This window comes from Alligator mississippiensis, chromosome 10, assembly GCF_030867095.1.
Source record: "Alligator mississippiensis isolate rAllMis1 chromosome 10, rAllMis1, whole genome shotgun sequence".
Classification (NCBI taxonomy): domain Eukaryota; kingdom Metazoa; phylum Chordata; order Crocodylia; family Alligatoridae; genus Alligator; species Alligator mississippiensis.
Window position 1 is genome coordinate 76,225,732 of NC_081833.1, and position 24,210 is coordinate 76,249,941.

Sequence of the window (24,210 nt, forward strand, 5' to 3'; positions counted from 1 at the left end):
ACCCGGTGTGTCCTGGGTGTGTTGCTCCCTGTGCGGGGAGCAGTGACCACGCTGCTGGGAGCACAGTTGCTTGGGAGAACGACGACAGCAGGCGCAGGGGCCCCAGGAGGGCCCAGCGTCCTTCCTGAGAGTCAGGGCCAGGCATGGCTGGCGCAGAGCACTGCCCCTGCCCTACGGGTAATGCAGTGTAGCAAAAGTCCAGCAGCCCTTCCCCAGGGATGCCCTGGGCTCAGGGCTGCTCTTCTCCCTCCTTCTCTCTGGGCCTGCTGCCAGGCACCGAACCTGGCTGTGCTCCCCTGCTCACGGCCTCCCCAGGCTGCAGCAGGGACAATCCTGCTGTAACCAGGCTGCCGGAGCTGGAAACCGAAGCTGCTGGGGGGAGGCAGGGACTGGCTGCCTCCTCTCCCAGCTGCCAGCCTGCTGCGTGCTCCTAGCAGGTGTTGGAGGCACGGGACGCTGCCATGCTCGACACCCCAGGGCGGTGCTGACTCAGGGCCACTGGCTGGTCTTCTGCCTGTGCTTACCCCGGCAGGGCCTGCCCAGCGGGTCAGAGTGGCTCTGGGTGAAGCTGGTGCAGGATACTGGGACGTGGGGGTGGACCATGGGCCCCTCCCTTAGCTGCAGCCTGGCTCAGTCTTTCCATCTGCAAAAGGGGGAGAGTGACACCCCTTTGCAGTGTGGAAACAACCCCTTCTCCCTCCACCTTGTGCCTCGATTTCCCCCCTGCACTTCCCGGAGCCTCCCCTGGGGGGCGCCGCAGCCCTCCTCCCCGCTGGCCTCATTCATATTTATCAGTACGGGGCCTGAGCAAGACCCGCCCCCCTTGGGGAGGATGTGGCTGTCCCACCTCCCGCCCCTGGGGGGCGGGGCTGGCCGCCTCGCCGCGCGCCTCCGCCAATGGGAGACGAGCCTCCTCATTAGCCTTGCAAAGTGTGCGGGGGGCGCGGCGGGAGGGCGGCGTGCGCGGGCAGTCGCGCGGGGCGGGCGGCGGCGGCGGGTCCGGGCCGGCGGGGGCCCCGCCATGGCCGTGTGGACCCGCGCCTCCAAGGCGGGGCTGCTGGAGCTGCTGCTGCGGGAGCGCTGGGTGCGGGTGGTGGCCGAGCTGAGCGGCGAGGCGCTCACCCTCACGTCGGAGCCGGCCGAGCCGCCCGGGGAGCCCGCGCTGCCCAATGGTGCTGGGCCGGGCGAGTCGCCGGGCAGCCCCGGGTCGGGCGTGCGGCGCGTGCGGGTGCTGAAGGCCGAGGCGGGCGGGCTGGGCATCAGCATCAAGGGCGGGCGCGAGAACCGCATGCCCGTGCTCATCTCCCGCATCTTCCCCGGGCTGGCGGCTGAGCGCTGCGGGGCGCTGCGCCTGGGCGACGCCATCCTGGCCGTCAACGGCCTCGACCTGCGCGACGCCACCCACGACCAGGCCGTGCAGGCGCTCAAGCGGGCCGGCCGCGACGTGCTGCTCGAAGGTACCTGCCCCCGGCCCGGCTTCCCTCCTACCTGCCCCCGGCCCAGCCTCCCTGCACAGCTGGGCCACCCCGTCCCCCTCCCCTGCTCCTGCAGGCACCGCAGGGAGCAACGACCGGGCAGGGCGGTGGCTGGTGGTTGTAGGGCTGGTCCCTGCCCCATTGCTCTGTCTCTAGGCGAGTGCTGGGTGCTGCACGCGAGGAGGTGTTCAGGCGGTGGGAACAAGCCTCGCCCAGCAGAAATATCTTTGGTTTTCCAAAGGGCCGGGGCTCGTGGCACTCCCAGGGTCGGCGCTGGCTCGTGCGTGGGTGGCAGAGCAGGGGGAGGATGGCTAGGAGGTGTTGTTGGCCTTGGCGCGTTGTGAACTCAAACCCTCTCGCTTGGGCCCTGATGGCAAGCTTTTGCACGGCTGCTCCAGGGCAGGAGAGGGGTCGAAACCCCTCGGCATCAGCCGGGGCGAGACGGCCCCGCTCGGCTGGAGAAGCGCGGAGCTGCGGCGAGAAGCAATGTCAATCCGCGGGTGCTGCCGTCTGCGCCGGCCTGGCTGAGGCCATATCGGGCAGGACGCAGCTCGCACACTGCTGCTGCGCGCCCGGAAAGAATGCGGTCCTCGCTGGAGCCCGGGATTGCGTGCGCGTGCGGGGCCTGCTTCTGCGGCTCTTGCTTTGTTGCCGTAATTCGGTGGCTCGAGGAGCTGATGGCATAGGTTATTGGTCCCTGACGGCCTCACGTCGGCACTTGCGAGAAGGGGGAAGCCCAGCAGCTTCTCTCTGCACGGAGCAGAAAGCAGAAGCTTAAGCATGTCCGGTGTGTTGGGGAAATCGGGAGAAACCCGGGTTCCTGGAGAGGCTGTGCTGTGACTCGGCGTGCTGGGCTGTGGTGGCAGATCCACGGTGCCCGCGCTCCTCGGCTGTGGTTTCCTGCAGGGGTTGGCTCCTGTGATTCTTTTGCTGATGGAGAGCTGAGGGAAGGGAGCTGGAGCAAACGCCCTCCCCACGGTATTGCACCCAGCCTGCACCAGGTGAAGCCCGCTGGCCTGTGCTGCCCGTTCCTGCGGCCGTGATGGCCCCCTCCCGCGGGGCTGCGGCTAGTGCTGGGCTGCGGTGCTCTTGCCGCAGGGGTGCCGGCTGCAGTCCCGTGGGAGGCCGGGTCAGCCAGGTGGGTGGATTTGGATTTACACCTGCTCGGCTGTACCCGATGGGTCCGCGCAGGCCTCTGGGGAGTGGGCAGGATGCACGGTGCTGGGGACGTTTGCCCGTTGCAGGTGGCAGCAGGTGGAGCAGTGACAGGCTGGTCACTTGGGCGCTGTGCCGGTCTCCTCTGGGGTCGGACGTGCCAGGTCCTGTTTCTCTGCCTGCTTCCCTCGTTGCTCCTGTCTCGTGCAGCAGCTTTCTGCGGGAGCCGCTAGGTCCCAGCACCCAGTGTTACGTCAGCCCAAGGCACTCCCGATTCAGTGACCTCGGCTACAAAGTGTGCCGCCAGGCTGGCAGGCGCAGGATTTATTGTAAGCATAAGGTAGAGCTGCTCGTGTGTTGGCATTGGCAGATTCAACAGCAAGTAACTTAACATTCCTGTGGGCAGATTCAGTGCAGTTGTGCGTGCTTCTCTTCAGGGTCTCTGCGCTTCCACCGTCTCTTCTGGGAGACGACGGCTGCTGGGGGCGAGGGATGAGGCTAGGGAGGACGTGGTCTCGGTGTTCCCCGTATGCCGAGCTATGCTGCCATGGAAAGATCCCTGTCGTATGACGGAGACGTGACCGCCTTGGTGTGGCAGTGCTATTTAGAGACTGGACCCCGGCACAGGCTGGCCCAGGGCCCCTGCCCCAAGGGCAGGCAGGTGCCAATGGGCAGGAAAGGCCTCATCCGGTTCTCCTGGAGGGACCAGAGTTGGGGCTGCCCCGTGGTGCACCTGGGAGAGGAGCACAGCAGTGAGCGGTGCCCTGACGGTGCCCATCCTGCGATCGCTGCCCTGGCTTTGGGCACAGGCACGGGCGCAGACCCTCCATCACTGCCAAGTATCAACCAAGGTGTTGGGAGCAGCATCTGCAGCCAGTGGAGCTGCAAGGGTCAGCTGTGAGCAGACCTCAGCGGCCCTGCGCTCCCCGAGTGCTTTCCCGTCCCCTTGCCAGGGTCACCTCGCCTGCCTCCCCCTCTCGCTGCCCACGTGGTAGGCTGCTGGCTGGCGCACATTCAGTGTGGAGCACTGGGCTAGGCTGCGGGGCCGGGCACTTCTGGGCACTGGTTGTCTCTTGGGGCATCTGCAATGTTGTTGCCTCCAAGGGGTTTGGCGCACGCAGAGAGTAGTGGTGGACGGGCTGTACTCAACCTGGCGAGACGTGAGCAGTGGGGTACCCCAGGGCTCGGTCCTCGGGCCTGCACTGTTTAACATCTTCATCAGCAACTTGGGCGAGGGGGTGGAAAGCACGCTGTCCAAGTTTGCTGATGTGGGGCGAGGTGGACACACTTGTAAGGAGAGAGAGGCTGCAACTAGATTTAGACAGACTCCAAAAGTGGGCAGACGAGAATAGGATGGGGTTCGACGTAGATAAATGCAGGGTGCTGCACCTGGGGAGAAGGACTCCACAGCACACATACAGGCTGGGGAGTTCCCTTCCTGAAAGCACAGAAGCGGAAAGGGATCTCGGAGTCATTATTGACTCCAAGGTGAACATGAGCCGCCAATGCCAGACCGCAGCCAGCAAGGCCAGCCAGTCCTTGTCATGCATCCAAAGGTGCATCTCAAGCCGGTCCAGAGAGGTGATCCTCCCCCTCTATGTGACACTGGTCAGGCCGCAGGTGGAGTACTGCGTCCAGTACTGGGCGCCGCACTGCAGGAGGGATGTGGCAGCCTGGAGAGGGCTCAGAGGAGGCCACCTGCTTGGTGAGAGGCAGCAGGACAGGCCCCACGAGGAGAGACTGAAGGACCTGAGCCTGTTCAGCCTCAGCAAGAGGAGGCTGAGGGGGGCCTGGTGGCTGCCTACAAACTCATCAGGGGAGATCAGCAGCAAACAGGCAGAGCCCTTTTCTCCCCAGCACCACCTGGGGTGACGAGGAACAATGGTAATAAGCTGATGGAGAATAGGTTTAGGTTGGAGATCAGAAGGCAATATTTTACAGCTAAGGTGGCCAAAATCTGGAACCAACTTCCCAGGGAAGTGGTCCTCGCCCCTACCTTGGGCAAATTCAAGAGGAGGTTAGACGATCACCTGTCTGGGGTCTTGTGAACCCAGCATCCATTCCTGCCTGTGGCAGGGGGTCAGGCGAGATGATCTGTTCAGATCCCTCCTGACCCGAGCTACTAGGAAACCAACCAGGGTGGGTCTGGGCAGTGGCTGCCCGTGGATCTTTCCTGCCCGTAGCCACGGGCCAGCTGCCAGGCAGCCAGTGAACAAGCCCCCGGGGCTGTGGCAGGCCCGCGCGGTGGCTCCCCGCAGGTGAGGATTACAGGCCTAATGCACTTACGGGTTAAAGTCCCTGCACTAAGGCAGCTTCCAGCTCATCGGGGCACAAAGGTCCGAGCAGGTTGACGGGCCACACGTGGCACTTCCTGTTCCCTGGGATTACCGTTTGCTCCCTGCCGACACGCCGTGAGCTGGAGCACGGGCCGGGGGGCTCTGCCCCATCCCTGTAGCAGCCCCAGGCCTTCCTCTGTCCCCTTCGCAGCCACGGGCCTGATCCCAAGAGCCACGTGCTTGCACAGCGAGGGGCTGACAGGCGCGTGTGCTTCAGGGGCTGTCTGAGGAGTGCTGGGGTTTCGATCTGTCGGCAGGGCGCCGTTCCCGCTCCCCAGGGCGCTGGAAGTGCATTATCGAGAGCGCAGTGCTGGCAGAGATCGGGCGCTGGCGAGGGTGTGGGCTGGTCTCCACGCTAGCCACCACCTTTACTGGCAGCTGCTCTGCTTTCCCGAGCCAGGTGCAGAGGTTTGGGCCGGGAAGTGCTAGCTCGGTAGCACAGGGCTCGGGAGAGAAAGCGTGGCACTGCCCTGCCTCGGTCAGGGCCCCGGGCTGCACGGAGACGGCTGCCGGCACCTTGCTGGGCCCCGTGACGCTCTGGGAATGGCTCCACTTGTCTGTGGTGGCTCTCGGCTGTCACCTTGCCAGGGCCCAACCCTTTCCAAATTATTTGGGCCCTTGCAAGTGCCGGGAATCCAGGCTTAGCCAGTTGTCTGCGCCCGTTCACCCCAGCTCCGCTCACGCGGCGGGCATCTCCCCAGGGCCAGGCTCCGGGAAGCAGTGGAGATAGAAAGCAAGAGGCAGCAGCTGCCCTGACGCAGGTTTTGGCTTGTCCCGAACACGTGCGAAGGGAGCGGGTGCAATTGCCCCTGCATGTCCGGGGCTGCCTGGGCAGGAGGGGGACGCGGCCTGTTCCCGGGGCCCCGCGCTGCTGCGCTCTCTGGCCCACCGTCTCGGGTCCCCATCCCACCCCTTCAGCCGCGAGGCGCTGTGCAGCGGCGCTTCCTCGAGCTGCACATGAATCATCGGGGTCAGACTTTCTGCCTGGCCGCGGCCCACGGCTGGGGCCCAGCTGTGATCCTGACAGCCGAGCTGGCTGGGACGCAAGCTTTCCCTCACGTCAGAGGTCCCCTCCCGCCCGAGGAAGGGGGCTCTGGCAAGCGGCGAGTCCCGGCTGGGCGTTTCGCATTGTTTCAGGCTCTTCATGCACGTCTCCGGCCGGCTGTTCTTGGCCGCGCTGGTGACAGCTCTGACTCCTCTCCTTCCCCTCCTTCCCGATCCGGCCGCATGCCACAGCCTGTTCCTGGCGGCCGCTCAGCTCATGTTTGCTGGGCGAGAGCTGCAGCCAGGGAGGCTCCAGGTTTCCGGCTACAGAGGCGATGCCTCCCATTGTCCCGAGGCCAATTTATCCGGTGAAACCTGGGCTCTCGGCTCCCAGAGCAAGTGGCGCGTTGCTGAGGTTGGCTTGACTGCTGCTTTGCCTCGGACCCTTTCCCCAGGCCCGGCTGTGGCTCTCCGCTCTCCAGGACACAGCACGCTGGCCAGTGCTTCGAGGTGCGCAGGTGTCCTGGCCGCGCACGCGCCGTCCCGCCGTATTGGGCTGGGAAAGGACTGACTGCCGGGAGTCCACTGCTCCTTGGCTGTCCCTTCTGGAGAGCTCAGCCCGGATCTCTGGCACCGAGGCTGATGCCTCGCCCCTGGCGGTGAATCGCTCCAACCCTGCCGGGGTGGCAAACACATCTGGCTGCCAGCTGTGTGGCCATCCCTCCTTGCAGGCCGGCTCTGGATTGCCTTCCTCCCGTCCTGTCTCGACCGAGGCTCCCCAGCGTCCCCCCGTCACCCTGTGCCGCCGGCCTGTCCCCAGCAGGGAGAGGAGGATTAGGTGCCTGGGGCGAGCCTAATCCCGGGATCAGCGTGGCGGGAGGCTAATATTAACCTGGTGTTGTCTGCAAGGGCAGGCTTCTCGCTGCGGCACGGGGTCTCCATCCAGCTGCACCGCTCAGCGGAGCCTGTCCGCCTGGGGCGCCGGGCAGGGGCCTTGGCTCGCGGTGGGATTAACCAGATGAGACTTTCCTTCGCAGGCTCCGTTCCACGGCTTCCCCCAGCCCCGGTCCTGTGGGTGGCCCCGCCGGCCTCTCCCCGAGGAGGTGGGCGAGGATACCCCATGTCTCCGGGGCGGGGGTGGCAGGGCGTGGGACTGAGTTGCGGCCCGTGGGGACGCGGGAAACCCGTCTCCCAGCAGCGGGCTGGGGGAGCGCTGGGAACAGAGCTGGGGCAGTACCAGGCTGGCATCCAAGGGCTCTGACCCCATCACCTTTGCTTGGTGTTTGATCTTGAAGCATGGAGCGAGTAGAGGCCTGGGGGTCGAGCGTGTCGGATACAGCCCGGCAGCCTCCTGCTAGAGCCGCGGACCCCTCGCTCCCTTCAGCCCCGAGCGTGGGCCAAGGCACGTGCGGAGGCAGGTCGGGGTGGCCACTGCCCGAGCCTCGGGGTTGGGAGCAGGAAGGGGGCACCGTGCTGTGGGGAGGCGTGGGCTTGGCCACGCTCGTCCCAGCAGTGGTGCCGCCAGAGGAGATGCTTCCTGGCCTCGGGGCTGGAGAAGCGTTGCTTGGTGCCTTGGCCACGGGTCCGGGCAGCCCAGCACGCACAGGGGCTGCACGTCTGCTCCCAGAGCAGAGGCTGTGGCCTGTTGGGACTGGGCTGCAGTAGGCTTGAGGCTGCCCGGGCTTGCAGTTGAAAGCCCTTTGCTCAGGGTTTTCCCTAAGTCTTTTGGGGGAAGCGGGGTTAGGAAACCAGTGATGAGGGTCTTCTCCTTGCACTGATTCAGCCGCCCTAGTGTAGACAGCCCAGCCTCCGGCACTGATCTGCTGCCATGGCGAGCCAGCTCCGCAGCGGCTGCCCCCACGTGGACACGTCCCGCCTGTGCCCAGTCACCCGTGAAGGTGCTCGGCCGTGCTGCTGTGTCACAGCTTCCAGGGAAGCGAGTATGGGCAGCGCCCCCTCCGCCTCCCCCTCCTGACACCCGAAGTGCTTGGAGCTGCGCTGCCATGGCGAGAAACATCCCCGCCTTGGCGAGAAACCCCCGGGCGACTGTTTCCCGGCAGCTCGGAGGCCGAGCGAGCGGTGGGAAGTTGGACAGCGCCGTGTTTCCGCAGCTGGGCCGCAGCAGTGCAGGATGGGTGGCCGCTGACCCCGACCGCCTCCATTGTGCTGCCTGCTCTTGTCTTTCCGCTCGAGCTGGGATGAGCTGTCGGGGCTCGGGGCCATCTCTGGGGCGGAGGCGCTGCCTGGCTCTGCTCCACGCCGGGGGCCCGTGCGCTGCCCGTGACGGGCTCCTCCAGGAGCGACCAGCGCTTCCAGCCCGCTCGGCAGCCGGCGTCGCATGGGTCTCTGCTGTTCTGCAGGACAGCGGGTGCCCGGTGCTGTTACCCCCCGCCTGGGGTCATGGGGGTGCTGCCAGTCCAGACTGCCCCAGCTTGCCTGAACCCCGCAGCAGCCCAGAAGCAGCGTGTCTGTTTGCTGTCTTAGGTAGTGCCACGCTTCACAGGGGCTCCCCAGCACGCGGAGCCCAGAAAGCCTGGAGCAGGGCTGTGTGCCCGGGGAGGGACCCCAGAGGCGCCCTCCCGGGACGTGTCCACGCTTGCAGGGAGCTCCGGGTTGGAGATGGCAGGGGGGACGGAGAGCTCATGGGGTTTTAACCGTGCTGTGGGAAGGAGCCGGTGGTTTCTGGGAACCAGCCGACGACAGCTCTGTGGCCACAATGAATAACCAGCGCGTGTTGGCCTGGGCGGTTTGCGCTCGCTCCTCCGGCCCCGGAGCGCTGAAGCAGAGGGGAGGGGGCCGGGCTGGTCTCGCCTGCATTTGCAAGGAGCCTGGTGGCAGGCGCTGCCCGACTCCACGCTCCCCGTGCTGCAGCCCTTCGTCTTGGTCTTGGCCTCCACGCGTTGCTAAACGTGGCTGTCCCCGTTTGTAACCCCACTGGCTGCAAGCATCTGTGGCTGGGGCGTGACCCTGGGAGGCAGAAGGCTCTGGAGCTTGTTTCCCAGCCGGGCAAGGAAGCTAGGGGCCGAAAAGGCCCCTGTGGCTCCCTCAGGAGCTCGCTGCCTGCCTTGCACCACATGTCGTGGGAGCACCAGGAGCTGCCGGGTCCCAGCGCAGGTCGCAGCAAGACGTAGGGCATGGCTGGGCCCCCGCATGGGCCGCAGGATGCTCCGGGCTTGTCCAGACCTCCTGTTGCCCATGTGCATGTACAGGATGGCAGTCAGGGGCAGGGGGTATGTGTAATGCGTTGCCTTTATCCAGACAGCATCTGGGGGATGTGGTGCCAGGCCACTGGGGCAAGTAGGCAGGAGCAGGAAGGGTTGCTGTGAAACCCCCAGCGCTGGCGTGGGCTGGCTGGTGGCTTTGCCTGTGCCCCCCGCAAGGGGAGCCATGCATGCTGCATGCAGAGGGGCTGCCCGCGTTGGCTCGCAGGGCTCTTCCGCCAAGCCCAAAGAGGGGGTCCTGCGTCAAAGCCGAGTCCCTGGGAGCCCCATCGGTCTCCTACGTTGTAAACCCGCTGGTCCTGGGGCTGGTGCTGCCCTTGCCAGGCTGGAGGGGGGCTAGGATCAGTGGAGGGGGCATGGGTTGATCACTCACGCCTTGCCCTCTCCCTTCTCATTCGCAGTGAAGTACATGCAGGAGGTGACCCCCTACATCAAGAGGCCATCGCTGGTATCGGACTTGCCCTGGGACGGGGCCGCCCCCCAGTCCCCGAGCCTGAGTGGCAGCGAGGACTCGGGCTCCCCCCAGCACCACACCGGTGCCCGGGACCGCAAGGTGATCCCCCTCAAGATGTGCTACATAGCTCGAAACCTGAGCATGCCCGACCTGGAGAACAGGTGAGCGGGCTGGCAGCCGGGGGCACGGCGGAGGCCGGTGCCCGGACAGGGGGAATGGCTGGTGGCACAGCCTGCGTCTGCACGGGTGTCGGGGGCAGGCCCCGTCGGGAAGCGTCATGGCAGCAAACGGGCCTGTCTGCAGGGCCCCCTGCTCTGCCGGGCGCGGGTTACGTGTCACTGCTGACAGACGGGCCACCCTCCCCGGGGTGTGTCGGGAAGCGCTGGGTGTTGCCGGATGCCTGGGTAACCCGCTGGCTGAGCTGTCTCTGCAGAGATGCGGGCTCTGGTCCTGCACTACGCACGGCCTGCAGCGGGAGCGCTGCCCTTCCACCAGCCCCTGTGCAGGGGCTGGCACAGGGACTCGGCCCGCATCTCTGCCGAGCAGCCGAAAACAGACCGCTGGGGCCGGGGCTGCTCTCACCTCCTGATTCACCCAGTGGATCGTCAGTGCAGCTCTCAGGAAATGCTTGGTGGCTTGGCATGTGGCCAGAGCGTCCCACGCCGTGTCCCTTCCCCGCTCCACCGCCCCAGCCCCAGCCTGCTGGCTGCCAGCCGGGTGGTGCTCAGCACCCGAGTGCTTGGGGTGGGAGGGGATGGCCTGGATTGCAGGTCTTCCCGCAGCAATCTCCTTCCCGGTGCCTGTGCTCGGCTCATGGCTGCGGAGGTGCAGCCTTGGAAGGTTGCCCCCGCCCAGCCCGCAGCTCTGGAGCAGCTGGGTCATCCTGCTAGAGCGCTGGTATGGGGCAGCAGCATGTTGGATGTCATTAGGGTTCAGGGTTAACACCCCATGGCAAGAGCACCTGGCTGTGATCCCTCCTGTGCTCATGTCCAGACCCCCTCCCCAGGGCCTGAGAGCTGCAGCCCCCAGACCCCACGGTTGGGGGTGGCAGCTGGGTGCCGCTCTGTGGTGCAGCTGAGCAGAGGTGCCCAGATCAGGCAGCGTGGGGGGAACCGGCTTGGCGCATGCTGTGCACCCCCCAGCTGGCTGCCAAGTGTCTTGGCCAAGCAGCGCTCCCCTGCTCGCCCAGGAAATGCACGCAAGCAGCAGCAGAGCAGGGCCTGCGGCGCAGCACCGAGCAGGGAGGAAATGACTCACTGCCTGCGGTAACAGCTTCCCCTTGGCTTGCACCTCTGCCACCTCTGCACCAAGCCCCAGGCTCCCTCTCGCTGAGAAACCAGAGCGCCCAAAGTCTTCAGGGCCCCGTGTTGTCCCCAGGCAGCTCCCACGGGCTCGGGCTGATCCAAGGCCTGGGCTCGAGCACCCGAGAAACAGAAATCCTTGGGCTGGGTGGAGGACAACGGGCTGGCTCATCTGAGCCCTGCAAGGAGGCAGGTTTCGCTGCTCCCAAACTGCTCCAGCAGGCTCCAGGTGCCCGGGGGGCAAGAGCTTGTCTGTGGTGCTTGGAGTGGGTCACTTTGTCTGGCTGCAGCCTCTGCCTCGGACACTAAACTGGTCCGAGCTGCGGCCAGCCCCAATGCATGCCATCCCCGCCCGCGTGCTGCGGGCTTGGCCCTGTGGGTGACTACGTGCACGAGGGGCAGTGTTGGCTCTGACACCGAAGCGGCCGGGCCAGGAAGATGCCGATGTCTAGAGCAGGGCAGGGAGACACTGAACAGCCCCTGCCTCTTGCTGCTCGGACAGGGTCTGAGAAGCCGTGTTGCAAGTGCGTGCCGTGGGGCCGAGGTCTCGGTTTTCCCATCGTCCAACACAAAGGGCGGCGACCCCGTCACTGCAGGGGAAGGGGCACCCAAGGGGCCTGGCAACATGCAGCTGGGCTTTGGGCCAGGAAAGGCCCAGGAGTCCTTGGCACTGCAGGCTTGCACAGCATGGGGACATCCCGGGCCGCCGGCGCTGGCTGCAGCGAGGGAGGGTGGGCGCGGGGCTGCGTAGCCAGGAGGAAACGCTGCGTCAGCACAAAGAGCAGGGCCGAGAGCTCGACAGCTGTGCCGAGCCAGGGAGCGGCATGGGGGAGGGAGCGTCTGGGTCCCCGGGCTGCTGTCGCGTGCTGGGTCCTGGCGCGCTGCCAGAGCCGCTGCCTGCTGCGGAGGCGCTCGCTGCAGCCCTGGGTTGCGAGGGGCTGCCTGGGTCGGGTGCACGCACACGGTGCCCCCGGCTCCGGCTGCCACACAGCTGCTCAAGGCTGCAGTCTCATCCTTTGGGCTGCTTGGGGCTGATGCCCCCTCTGCAGCTAGCCAAGCGGGGCTGTCCGGCCGGCTGCGAGCAGGCCACGCATTCCCCATCTGGCGGTGGGGGGTCTCTCAGATGGGAGAGCCTGCAGCCTGGTCCCAGTTTTGTTGTGCAGAGGAGCCGGCTTCTCCCTTCCCTTGGCCCCAGGTACAGTCTGTGCGAGTGGTGCTGGGTGGTGCCCGGCGGAGGGGAGACCCGGGTGGAAGTTCAGGCCCAGGCTCTGACGCCACAGGCGTTTCTTCCCCTCCACAGGCTGATCGAGCTGCACTCCCCAGACAGCCGCAACACGCTGATCCTCCGCTGCAAGGACACGGCCACGGCCCACGCCTGGTTCACAGCCATCCATGCCAACATCGCGGCACTCTTGCCGCAGGTCCTGGCCGAGCTCAACGCCACGCTGGGTACCAGCAACGCTACGGGCAGCAGCAAGGAGGTCAAGCATGTCGCCTGGCTGGCAGAGCAGGTACGGCGTCCCCCTGCCCAGCCTCTCCCGTGGTCAGATGCTCCCAGCAGCACCTATCAGCCCTGGCAGTGGGGCTGCTCTGGTCACAGAGGTGCTAAAGCCATCCCTGCTTGTCTTCCCCGTCCTGCCAGACCTTGGCAGTACTTGCTTGGGCTGGTTGTCCTGGGAGCAGCAGGTGACTGGGCTCCCTGCCTGTGGGAGATCTTGCCAGCCTGCTTGACCCCGGATCAGTGCAGATGTCCCTGCCTGCCCCCAGGGCCCCCGGCTTCTGCACCCCGCAGTACCAACCCCTGCCCCTTCTTGCAGGCCAGGCTGGACGGGGGAAGGCAGCAGTGGCGGCCAGTCCTCATGGCCATGACAGAGAAGGACCTGCTGCTCTACGACTCCATGCCATGGACCAGAGATGCCTGGGCATCGCCGTGCCACAGCTACCCCCTCTTGGCCACCAGGTATGGATCGAGCCACGGTGCAACTGCTGCCAGGGTGGAGAGGGGAGGGGAGCAATGATGCTACTGTAACCAAGCAAGTGGTGCCCAGGCCTGTGCCCCTCTGGTGCCTGTCCCCTGTCTGCCATTGCAAAGCTGCAGTTGTTCAAGGGGAAACTGAGGCACACAGATCTCTCCCTCAGGCCAAGCTGTGAGCAACTGATGGGCTGGCATTTGCCTGTTTTGTTGGTGGTATTCACAGCAGCGGGCTGGTGGACCACAGCGGAGGCTGCTCTTAGCTCTTGGGATGTGCCCCAGCCGCTGCGTAAAGTCACATTCTTTATGATCCTGATGCTTCTGCTTTGGCCACTGGCCATGGATGACCGGTCAGCACTGACGTGAGTGCCCCACAGCCCCCCAGGAGCTCCCTTGCAGCTGCCAATGGGTGTGCTCCAGCCTGGCTCTGCGAGCGCAGAGGGTGAGTCACTGGCGCCACGTGCCAGGATCACGGGGCTCGTTCCAGGCCTGTGGAGAAGCAAGCATGGAGCTGGAGCCCGGAGAGGAGCAGCAGAGCTATTTGGATGCTGGCGCCCCAACTGTTTCTAGCCCCATCTCCCCCACTCCCACGCCCTGCCTCGCCGGGGCCGCACAGCTGCAGCCGGCAGGCTCGGAGCATCCCAGGGGAGGCTCACGGAGGCCCCGGTGCAATGTGGATCCTGCAGCTGGATGGAATCGCGTTCCCAGCCAGAGCTGTCGGGGGAAACGCTCCTCTGGATGCGGCGCTCGTGGAACATCTGGCAGGCGGCTGGGAACATCCCGGGGGCCAGCGGGGCCCCTGCCTCCACATCCCCCTCGCTTGGCACAGGGCAGGCATGGCTGAGCTGGCAGCCAGGCCCCTCCTCCCCGGGGCTGGGCGCGGGCCGGGTGCTTGCAGGAGCAAGTCTGGGCTAGTGCTGCCGAGCAGCTCTGGGAGCTGTGGCCCATCCTGGGCTGGGCGGGCCCATTCCCCAGGAGCTTCTGCCATGCACCGTTGCTCTGCTCCCCATGGCAGGCAGCACCACTGTGTGCTCGCTGGCTGGGGCTGGACGGGAAGGAGCCGGGGTGTCTGCTGGGCGGTTCTGCCTGGGTGCGAAGGAGAGGGCCCAACAGGGTCCCCCCAGCTCACCATGCAGGGGCTCCCACGTCACGCAAGCCCTAGTTATGGCAGGCTGGTTTCTGTCCCAGGATGCAGCTCCTCAAGCTGCCAGCCCTGACGCATGGGCACGTGCTCACTCCCAGCCCAGCCTTCCCCAAGGCCAGCACGAACCCCTGTGTTCTCGTGCCAGCATTGTCCTGGCGCCGCAGCTGCTCTTCCCCGCCCCGGCATGCACCTCCCACTGTGTTCAGAGCCGCTGTGCTCCTGCTGGGACTTGTCTGGTAGCCCGGCCTGGCCGAGCTGCCCGGTGCAGCGGAAGATGGTGTGCGGTGGTCTCCGCTTTGAAGCCATTGCAGCCTTTGTCCAGAGATGCAGCTCCTTCTCCTCTCGAGCCATCCTTCCCAAGGAGCCCTCTGCGAGCCAGGACCCTGAGCAGACTCTCTCTGCTGCCTCTACGCAGCAGCAGGGGATTTCTGGGGCTGGTCTCCTCCGCCAGACACTGCTGCATGGAGCTGGGGGTTATGGTGACGCATGCACCGTCTGCTCTGGCTCCATCCAGGGAGGTGACCCAGTGCTGAGTGACACCGGTGGTTCCAGCTGCACCCACCAGCATCAGCTGAGGTCAAAGCTGGGCCCGGGTCTCCCAGCCTGGCATGCCGGGGAGCAGGCTACCATGGTGGCTGCAAGCTGATCACTTCCTGCTTGCTGCGGGGAAGCAATCCCAACAAGGCCCCCAACAGTGCCGTGGTGCACACGAATGCTGCTGGAAGCCTGCATGTGCCGTCACAGCACGACAGGTCTCCCAAGTGCTTCCCGTCATTGGGCTGTCCACGAGATGGCCCCGTGAGGAGCCGGCATCCGCTTTCCCTCCCAGCGCCATGCGGACAGAGGCACTCTCTTGTGTCCCTGCATGCCGCGCTCAGCCTGGGTACCATCATCGTGAAGGCTGATCAGGCCTCCCCTCCCCGTACTTGGTGCTGGGGTGCTGTTCTGGATACACATGGACCTTTCAGTGGCTGGTAGCAGGGGCACCCTGAAAGGCAGCATGCAGCATGTGCTGGGGAGAGCAGGGCACTGGAGCTGGGCTCTGGCATGTCTGAGCAGTGGGGGTGAAGCCAGCTGTCCAGGGCTGGCTGTGGGGAGACGGGGGTGGCGGGTTGGTTCGTATCTATTAACCAAGCCCCATACAGCTGTGGTCAGCTCCTTCCCTTCTACCCTCCTCTTTCCTGTCCTCTTCTGCAGGCTGGTTCACTCTGGCTCAGGGCGCCGGTCTCCGTGCCTCGGCTCCGAGCTCACCTTTGCCACGCGGACGGGCTCTCGTCAGGGCATCGAGATGCACGTCTTCCGGGTGGAGACGCATCGGGACCTCTCATCCTGGACCCGGGTCCTGGTGCAAGGCTGCCACGCTGCCGCTGAGCTCATCAAGGAGGTGGTCCTAGGTACAGCGCACACAGCGGAGAGCGGTCATGGCTCAGAGCCCTGGTTGTCTCACCTCGCAGGCAGGCAGGCAGCTTACCTGCAGCCAGGCCCCGGTGTTGGCAGCTTCCTGGGGCTGAGCCCCTGCTTGGAGGTCTCTGAGCTCGTCCTGAGCCACACAGGACCCAGCTGGAGGGCATGATCCCACGCTAAGATGCACAGGGCCTGGACGAGGCATAGGAAGCAAAGAGGAGCGTGGGCTTTTGGAGAAAGCCACGTCCCCTGGCATGGGAAGACCTTCCTGGGTGCTAGGAGCCGGGCAGCTCTGGTGCTGCGATGGTGGCAGGGGGGTGAGCATGGAGGCTGCTGTGAGGTCTGTGTTGCCAGCGGATGCAGCAGTCTCAAATGGAAGCAATTATCTCGCAACACTTGTGCCTCCACTGTGCCCTGGGCAGCGTCCAGCCTTGCAGCCAAGTGTCCCAGCCATGGCTCCAGGGAAGCCTTGGTGAGAAGTTTCAGCCGACGGGAGCCTGGGGGTTGTGTCTGCATCCCCACTGCAAGGGTGATTGGCTGGCACCTCACTGGTACCACACTGGCCGGTACCCCTGGAGCATAAGGGGCAGAGAGAGGCTGTCACGGTGCCCGCTCCCCAGATGGCTCTGCCCATGGGAGGCAGAGCTCAAGGCTGGAAGGAGCCTCCCATCCCATCAGGTCCAGGCTCGTTTGCCCCGAGGGTCCCCATGTCCACCGCCCCTCCCCTGCACTGCAGCCACGCGGTGTCTTGCAAGAGCCCTTCAGCATGGCGGGGGTCAAGAGCAGGGGGCGTACTTGGTAGGTTCACGTGCGCTCGGACAGCTTTAGGGAAGGGGACGCAGCCTCGGGCTGTAGAGGGAAGCCAGAAACCCAGCACGGGTCCTTGTTAATCTGACCGGGGGAGGGGGGGATTCCTCCTGCCCCCACCTTGCAGCCAGATGGGCCCAGCATGGGCAGAGAGGCTACCAGCTGAAGTGGGGAGTCTGCGCCCAGCGCTCGCACACATGCACGCATGCATGCACACACACGCACGCACACCCCCGCCCCCCGCTTTGCAGGCTCGACTCGTCCCTGCCTCTCTGCAGCCGTTGATCTCCTGCTGAGATTGTTGTTTATCTTCAGCAGCCGTTCCCGTCCCCGGCGCTCTGCCGCCCCGTGTCTATAGAGCGTGATTGTATCCCCTCGCCACCCTCGCTTCTGCTCCGCTGAACAAGCGGGCGCTGTCAGGCGCCTCCCCCTCCCCTGACCTCCCCGGCGCCCTTGTCTCTACCCATCGCAGTTGGATTTAATCAGGCTCTTTAACCCGAGTGACCAGGCCTGGTTGAAACAGGGCCTTGCTCACGCCCCAGACGAGGGTGCTGTAACTTCCCCAGTGCCGGGCGGGTCCTTGAGGCCTTGCCCGCAGCAGTAGGATGGCCACAAGCTGCCAGGGACTAGCGCGCCCCAGCCCCTCTCTTCTTCACCACCTCCTGTGTGACCCGCCGCCCGGCAGGGCCGTGCTGGCACCAGTCCCAAAGTGCACAACTCCGCCGTCTGTTCCACGAAGCCATTTCTGCCACTCCACCCCAGGGGACGGTCCCTCTGGCATGAGCGCCCCATCTTCCTCCCGCTGGGCCGCACTTGGCAGCCCGACGCGGCTAATGAAAGGGTCAGGGAGGAGGATGGGCCCCGGGGGACGCTGCTACTGCCCCCGCTGCAGCCTGAGCTGAGCGCCTGGGCGAGCAGCCTGGCCGGCCTTAGGAGGCCCACGGCTGCCTCTCATGTCAAGGGCAGAGATGGGGGTGCTGTTAGGGCCTCGTGGGGTGCCCCCAAGCAGGGGGGTGTGAAGGAGCCAGACCAGTCCCTGCACCCGGGAGTCGGTACGTGGCCCCCGCGCTGGGGCGCCCGGCGGTGCGAGGAGACAGCTAGGGCGGAAGCCGGGACTGGACTCGGCTCGAGTCCTGGGCTGGAAGCTCCCTCTAGCGCCCAGAGGGAGCGGCCTGCTCCGCCGGCTGCCGGGGCTGGGGTGTGCAGGAAGGAAGCGAGGGGCATGTTTGCACAAGGTTAGCCCCGTGGAGAGCAGGGCGAGCCTCCCCGTCCTTCCCGCCCCTTCTCCCCATACAGCGTGGTGGTGTTTGGACGGGGGCCACGCGAGACGGCCGGCCTCGTCCCACCCTCCTGGAACAGCAGCTTCGCGGCTGGAAGGAGAGAGAGGCCTGGGGAGCCCTAGACTTGGTGCCGTTCACCAGGCCCCTCCTGCCCGGCCCCGCTGTGTACCAAGTGGCGTGGGGCTCCTTCCTAGGAGGAGCCGGTTCAGCCGCAGCCCTCCCCGTGAAGCCCCTGGGAGGGTCCGTGGCTTCTTCTGGCTGAGCTAACGAGCGATCGGCTTGCTGCTGGGGTTTGCACGGGGTTCCTGCCAGCTTTTGAGCAGACCCCAAGAGCATGCTGCTCACACAGGGATGGAAACGTGTCTGCAAAGGGTCTCGGGGGGCTTGGAGGTGGTGCCAGAAAGCTGGTTTGAGTGATAGATTACCAGCGATACTCCCAGGCTGCTCCCTCTGATGGGTGTGAGCCTCCTGGAGCCGGGCACCCCCTTCCTAGAGCCCCCCAAGGGCAGGGCCTGGCCCCACTTCCAGCGCCAAGCGGGGTGCTGCGACGACAAGCTCCCCGGGCCTCTGCGCTCGCCGTGGCTGCCGACCGCTGGGGCAGAGCTCGTGTGTCGCCAGGGCCTGCAAGCTGCCCTCGTGGCACGAGACATGCAGGTCTTGCCAGCCCTGATTCCTGGAACAGCATCGGGACCGCCTGGCAGGGCTGGTTGCAAAGGCCTCAGTGATGCAGGGATTGATTTAAGCTGTTCAAAACCACCTTCGTTTGACCCAGTGGCCTAATAATTGCACTTGGGGGTGGGGGGGACTGCTTCTGGGAGGGCCCAGGGGCCGTCTCCAGCAGCAGGATCGGGCAGTGAGTGCCTGCCCATCGCAGGTGTTTCCATTGCCACAAAACGGGGGAAAGCAGCTTCTGCAAGGCTCCTCGGGCTGCCCTGGGCTCGTGCGCGCCTGTGAACGCTTCGTGCCTGCGGCTGAGCCTGGGCGGGGTGGGGAGCCGGTGCCAGGCGTTCTTGGAGGCTTCGTTGTCTTGCATTCCCCGTGCACCCTGGGGGGGCTGCGAAAGCAAAACCTGAGCAATCTCTGGCACTTCCTGGGCACAGATACTGTTTCGGGCAACTGCCCGAGACGGAAGGGAGAGATCCCTGGCGGGGAGGGGCGTATCCTGTCCCCGGATGCAGCCAGCACGGCCTGCTTGGGACGTGGTCCAGGGCGCCAGCGGGGGGTCGGTCGTCCAGCCTCAGCTCAGTTACAGGATGTATCTAGTCCTGGCTCCAGCGCTGCCCCCAGAGCCTCCTCTGTGTCCCCCGTCCCAGCGCACGCTCGCACTGCCCCTGTCCCCACGTGGCCTGTACCCGCAGTGGAGCTGGGTTACCAGCTAGCTGCATGGTGAATTCCCAGCTCTGAGCTCTTCAGCAGGGACCACCCGTCTGCAGCTGGGAGCCCTGAGTGCCCTCGTGCCCATGGCAGTGCCTGGGCATTGAGATGGGCCAGCTCGTGGTTCACCATCATTGCACGCTTCTGGGTGAGCTTGGGGGCTGCTTCCCCCCGGGCTACGGGGGCACAGGCCAGCATGGGGCTCGGGGGCTGGGTTTGTGTGGCCAAGCCCTGAGGCCCTGCTGTCTCTGCAGGCTGCACGCTGAACGGCCAGGAGGCGAAGCTCACGATTCACTACGAGAGCGGCTTCACCATCTCCGAAGAGGAGGCAGGTGCCAGCAGCGTCCTCTTCCGCTACCCCTACGAGAGGCTGAGGATGTCTGCGGACGACGGCATCAGGAACCTCTACCTGGACTTCGGCGGCCCCGAAGGGGAGCTGGTGAGGACGCGTCTGGGCGGGTGGTGGACCGGGTCCCTCGGTGGCCGGGGCTTAGGGTGGCACGGGGGTTAGTTCTGGATGGTAGCGCCTGCCTCGCTGGCAGTCATAGCCCTCCTGTGGGGCAGCTGCCTTGAGCTCCTGTCGCACCTGGCTGGGTGCATCCAGCTGACCCATGCATGCACCATGCTGGCAGAGCCAGTCCGCCCTTGTTGCTGCCCTAGCTGGGGGAGGCCGGCCAGGAGGGGTGCCCTGGGTCCATACAGTGATGTTTCAGCCTGGGGCAGGTCCCTGTGCTGCACCTGGAGCTGACGGAGCCTCCTGTCCTTCCTCCCCAGACTCTGGACCTGCACTCCTGCCCCAAGCCCGTCGTGTTCGTGCTGCACACGTTCCTGTCCGCCAAGGTCACCCGCATGGGGCTACTCGTGTAGGGGCTGGAGGGCGGCCGGAGCGCCGCGCCCCCCATCCCCGCAGCGGCAAAGCACAAGCGTTCCCACGTTCTCCCGCAACACTAGTGCCTTGACCAGGCCCCGGGGCTCGCGGCTGAGTGGCAGCCGTGCTCCTGGAGCCGCTGGCTGCCTGCACCGCAGCCCTGCCTTGTTGAGCTGCGCCCCTGCCTGCCCGCGGCTGAGCTCAGGATGGGGAGGGTCCGACCGCACCTTGCTCAGCCCCTCCACGGACGGTGCTTGGCTGCTCCGAGCCGGGGGCCGCCGGTTTGGCGGGGCGATGGCAGCAACAGGAGCCGGCTCGAACTAATCCTCACTGGGGTATTAAGCCATTTTTACTGCTTACCAAATGTGCCTTCGGCCTGGGCGGCGTGGAGCTGTGAGCTGCCTGCCCTGGGGGGTCATGATGGGGGGGGGGGGTAAATGCACATGAGGGGCTAAGGCAGCTCTTGGGAGTAGGGGGTGTAACCCCCCCCTTGGTGCTTTAACCCCAGGCTGCTTAGCCAGGCCCCGGCAGTCAGGGGAGCAGCGCCGGCTCCTCCCAACACCGCCTGGTCCTGCAGCCAGGTGGAAGCGCTGTGGATCCGTTTTCCTCGGGAGCTTCCCCTTGCCCGTGAGCCCGGAGGGCAGGGGCCAAACCCATGCACATGGTGGGGCCAAGCCTGAGGGCTCTGCTGCCTCTCTTCTCCACCAGCCGGGAGCCAAGCTGCGGCATAGCAGGGACACTCCCGCACCCACCGTGGAGCCTGCCCCAGCCGGAGGACTGAACAGCACAAAGCAGCGAGGGGCCGGGACTGGGTCTGTCTTCAGCTCATGCAGCCCTGCGGAGCGCGTGGTGCCCAGGGCTGCTGCTCTGGCCCCCCCGCCCATTGCCCCCCCAACATCCTTTGCTTTTCTAACAAAGTCTTACCAGGGTCAGGGCAGCCCCCAGAGTCGGGTTGCGTGAGGGGAGTCCTGGCTGGAGGACGGCACGGGGCTCCGGGTTCGGTGTGGGGCCCAGACAGTCGCGCTGTCCCCCAGAGAACGTGGTGTTTGGAAAGCTGGTGTTGCTGTGGGCAAATGGGCATCTCTCTCCCATGCCCCCCTTGCTCTGCCAGCACTGACTGAGCTGCTATGCACATGCTGCTGGGCCTGGCTGCTCTCAAGGGGTGGAAGCGTGCTGGGGGCTTCCAGGGAAGGGCCGAGAGCCTGGAGCACGTTGTCTGCGGTTCGCGCCTGGCCTTGGGGACAGCTGCGACTGTAGGCACTGTGCCGCTAGCTGCCCCTGGGTGCGGTTCATCCTGCCCAGTGCGGGCAGCAGTGGGTGAGGGCGAGCGGTCACTAGCAAAGCCCTGGATGGGGCGGCAGTGGTGGGGTCAGCCCAGAAGTGCCTGTGGGTTGGGCTGGCTGGTGGCTCCTCACCCGGGCAGCAGGGCCCCCAGGTCTCACTGCTGGGCCGTAGGCCGTCGGGACGCTCGGACCACCCGCTCCCACAGCCGGGGCATCTGGCACCTGCCTGGCAGCAGAGGGTCCTGCACAGAGGGCAGTCGGGGGACCTGCGGGGGGGAGGCAGTGCCAGGGGCACTGCACCCCCCTCCGCGACCCTGCCCCGAGGTTGGACAAGCGCCTTCCTCCTCTTGTCCCAGCTGTGGCTCCTCACCTGTTTGCCAGGACCCTTGTGTTCAGCCCCAAGCTGCTCTCTGCATGGCCCTGGGAGCACTGGGGCTGCCTTGGCCCCACTGAACCCACGGCCCCGTGGACGGGCAGCCCCGCGCTGACCCAGCCAGGGCAGGGGGCTCGTTTGCACGCTGCCCTGTTCTCTCCTGGGCTCTTAATTGCCCCACACATGCCCCCTGGGAGCACTGAGCCTCGCGCCAGTCCAGCCACTCAGGTCCTCTTAGCTTTGAAGGTGTCTAATGCTTTACCACCGTACTGAAAGGGCTGTTCTTCGGCTTCCTTTTCCGAGGCCTTCCCCGTGCCCTCACCACCAGCTTTATCCGGTTGGTGCACCTGCCCTGTGCCTTGAGCAGCATCTGTGCCCAGCGGAGCAGGCGGCTTTCCCAGAGCCCGTGCAGGCGACGCGCTTGCTCCTGCGCGGCCTCTCCTTGCAGGGAGCGGGATGGAAGCACGAAATCCCAGCTCTGCCTCCTCCCCGTCACCTCTGGGACGCTGGGAACTAGGAGACGTCTCTGCTAGGGCCTCTCCGGAGCCTGAAGGAAATGCGCTAGTAGGGCACAGCCCCTGCTGGTCAGGGACGCAGGGGAGGAGGGGGAATGCCCTGTGCTCGGCTTGTCGCTGTCCTGGTGGGTATCTTCAGTGCAAGCCTCTCGGGCGAACGATGCTGTGGTCACTAACACCTGTGGCCGGTACAGGGGCTTGCCTGCTGGGGGGGGATGCATGGCTGACCTTTCCCAAGCCAGAGGGGCCTAAGGTCACCCAGAGCCAGTTCATTTAGGTGGTCCGCCAGCAGGATGACGCCCTTTGCAAAATGTCTTGTGCAAAGCTCGTCTGCCGTGCCGCGGGCAGCAGGGCTCCGGCCGCGGCTGGCTGCACCGCGCCAAATACGAAGCAATAAAGAACAGGACGGTGGAGCTCGCCGAAGCAAGCGCCGCCTGGGCAGGGTCACGCTTTGGGTGCGCACGGACCCTGGGCGCAGAACTGCTCGCGGACCCGCAGCTGCTGCGGTACTAAGTGCCCGACAACGAAACCGCTCGTTTGCCTCCGTGCCATGGGACAATGTGCGCGCACTTCTCACCCGACCCCATCCACGCCCAGGCGTGTGAACAGGAGCCGGGGGAGGCGGCTGCGGGGCTGTTTCTGACCCCTCTGTCTTCCTGTCCCTTCCCCTCGGCCCCGCCGTGCTAGCGGGGCGCCCTGTGCCCATAGCATGGCCGGCCGGGAACCAGCCATCGCGGCGCAGCAGTGTTAAGGGTGAATGTCGGAGAAAGCCCCCGAGGCCCCGGTGCCAAAGACGAGACCCCGATGGGTGCAGGAGGCCCCGGGTGCCCTGGGGAGCAGCTTGCACAGGACCACTACAGATATTCACTTGTGCAAAATGCGCTGCTCGACGGCAGCAAGGCGCGGGCTGCCTCGTCCTGCCAGGCCGTCCCGGCTGCTCTATTTTTGTACCCTTTCTAAGCCGCTATTTATACCAGACTTCTCCCCCTCGAGGTTTTGAATCTCAGCCTTTCGGGACGTCCAGGTTACCAAATCCAGACCCCCCAGCCAGGCAGGGCAGGGCAGGCCGGTCCGCGGTCGTTACACGCCGAACAAAAGCTTTACGTGTACTCCAGAAATGCAGCTCGGAGGCACCTCTCGGCCGGCGCGGGGCCTGTGTTGTATTGTCCGTAGCAATGCCAGCGGGACCGGGGCCGAGCTGAACCTTTCTGTTGTAAATACCAATAAAGGTCGGTGCCTTTAGGGTCTCGTGTTTGGTCTCCCTCTGCTTCGGCTTGGAGAAGGGGCTGGGTGTCGACTGGGCAGCGCTCAGCACGGGGGGAAGACGCCAGGCCATGTGCCACCAGCCCCGTCTCGCAAGGGAAGGGTCCTGGTCCCTGGGGAGGGACGTCAGGGCTCTGCTTCATGACCAGGGGCTCCATCCGACCCCCAAATCTCAGCAGATCTGGGGTGTCCGCAGGGTGGGATCGCACCCTCAAGCTTCCCTCCGTGCCCGCGAGGGTGAGGCGCTTGTTTAAATGAACGCGGAGTGTCTCCAGACCCACTGCCCCACGGGGCCCGGGCTGGAGCAGGCTCGGTGCTGGGGCACGTGACTCGGTCTGCATTTGCCCTGGTGGGGCTCGGGCTGGCATCAGGGTCCCCCTCAGGCGCGGTGCCCCAGCAAAGGGTGGTGCGCAGCTTGCACCAGGGCCCCAGCTGCCGATGACAACACCAGTGCCACGAGACAGACCTGGAGCCCTTCAGTGTCGACCCCTGGGCCGTGCCCGGGGAGCGACCGTCGTGGGCAGGGGGCCTCGTGCCCCCCGGTCCCCGCTGTCCCGCTGCAGGGACGGGCGCCGGCCCCCGGGACCGCAGACTCAGCCTGCTCACGAGAACACACACCACAGCCTCGATTCCCCGTGTGCACCTAGGCCGGGAATGAGGGTTTAGGGTCAGGGAAGCGGTTGAGGGTCAGGAGTAGGATTGGGGTTGGGTTTTGGGGGCAGGAGTAGAACTGGGATCAAGGTTTAGGGTCAGAGCTGGGGTTGAGGGTCAAGGTTTAGGGTCAGGAGTAGCATTTGGGTCAGGAGCAGGACTGGGGTCGAGGTTTAGGGTCAGGGGTTGAGGGTCAGGAGCAGGATTAGGATCAAGGGTTAGGGTCAGAGCCGGGGCTGAGGGTCACGGTTTAGGGTCAGGAGTCGCAGCGGGGTCGGCGCGGGTGCCAGGGGGCGCTGCGGGGCGGCAGTTCCCAGCGGGGCCGCCAGGGGCGCTCTCCCTCTCCCCAG

The 24,210-nt window shown here is 65.7% G+C and overlaps 1 protein-coding gene across 1 annotated transcript; it reads left to right on the top strand.

Moving 5' to 3' along the window:
- SNTB2 (syntrophin beta 2) lies at positions 1-23,188 on the top strand. The gene is made up of 7 exons (XM_059714002.1): positions 1-1,457; positions 9,573-9,786; positions 12,227-12,437; positions 12,744-12,886; positions 15,240-15,436; positions 19,162-19,346; positions 19,682-23,188. The coding sequence occupies exons 1-7, from the start codon at positions 602-604 to the stop codon at positions 19,772-19,774; spliced, it is 1,899 nt and encodes a 632-aa protein (XP_059569985.1). The 5' UTR covers positions 1-601; the 3' UTR covers positions 19,775-23,188.
- The last annotated feature ends 1,022 nt before the right edge of the window (positions 23,189-24,210 follow it).

Excerpts from the sequence above, each read along its gene's own strand:
- SNTB2 (XM_059714002.1), top strand. The coding sequence starts at position 602 with ATGGGCCCCTCCCTTAGCTGCAGCCTGGCTCAGTCTTTCCATCTGCAA. Across the intron at positions 9,787-12,226 it reads ATGCCCGACCTGGAGAACAG|GCTGATCGAGCTGCACTCCC; the intron begins GTGAGCGGGCTG and ends TCCCCTCCACAG. Across the intron at positions 15,437-19,161 it reads CATCAAGGAGGTGGTCCTAG|GCTGCACGCTGAACGGCCAG; the intron begins GTACAGCGCACA and ends CTGTCTCTGCAG.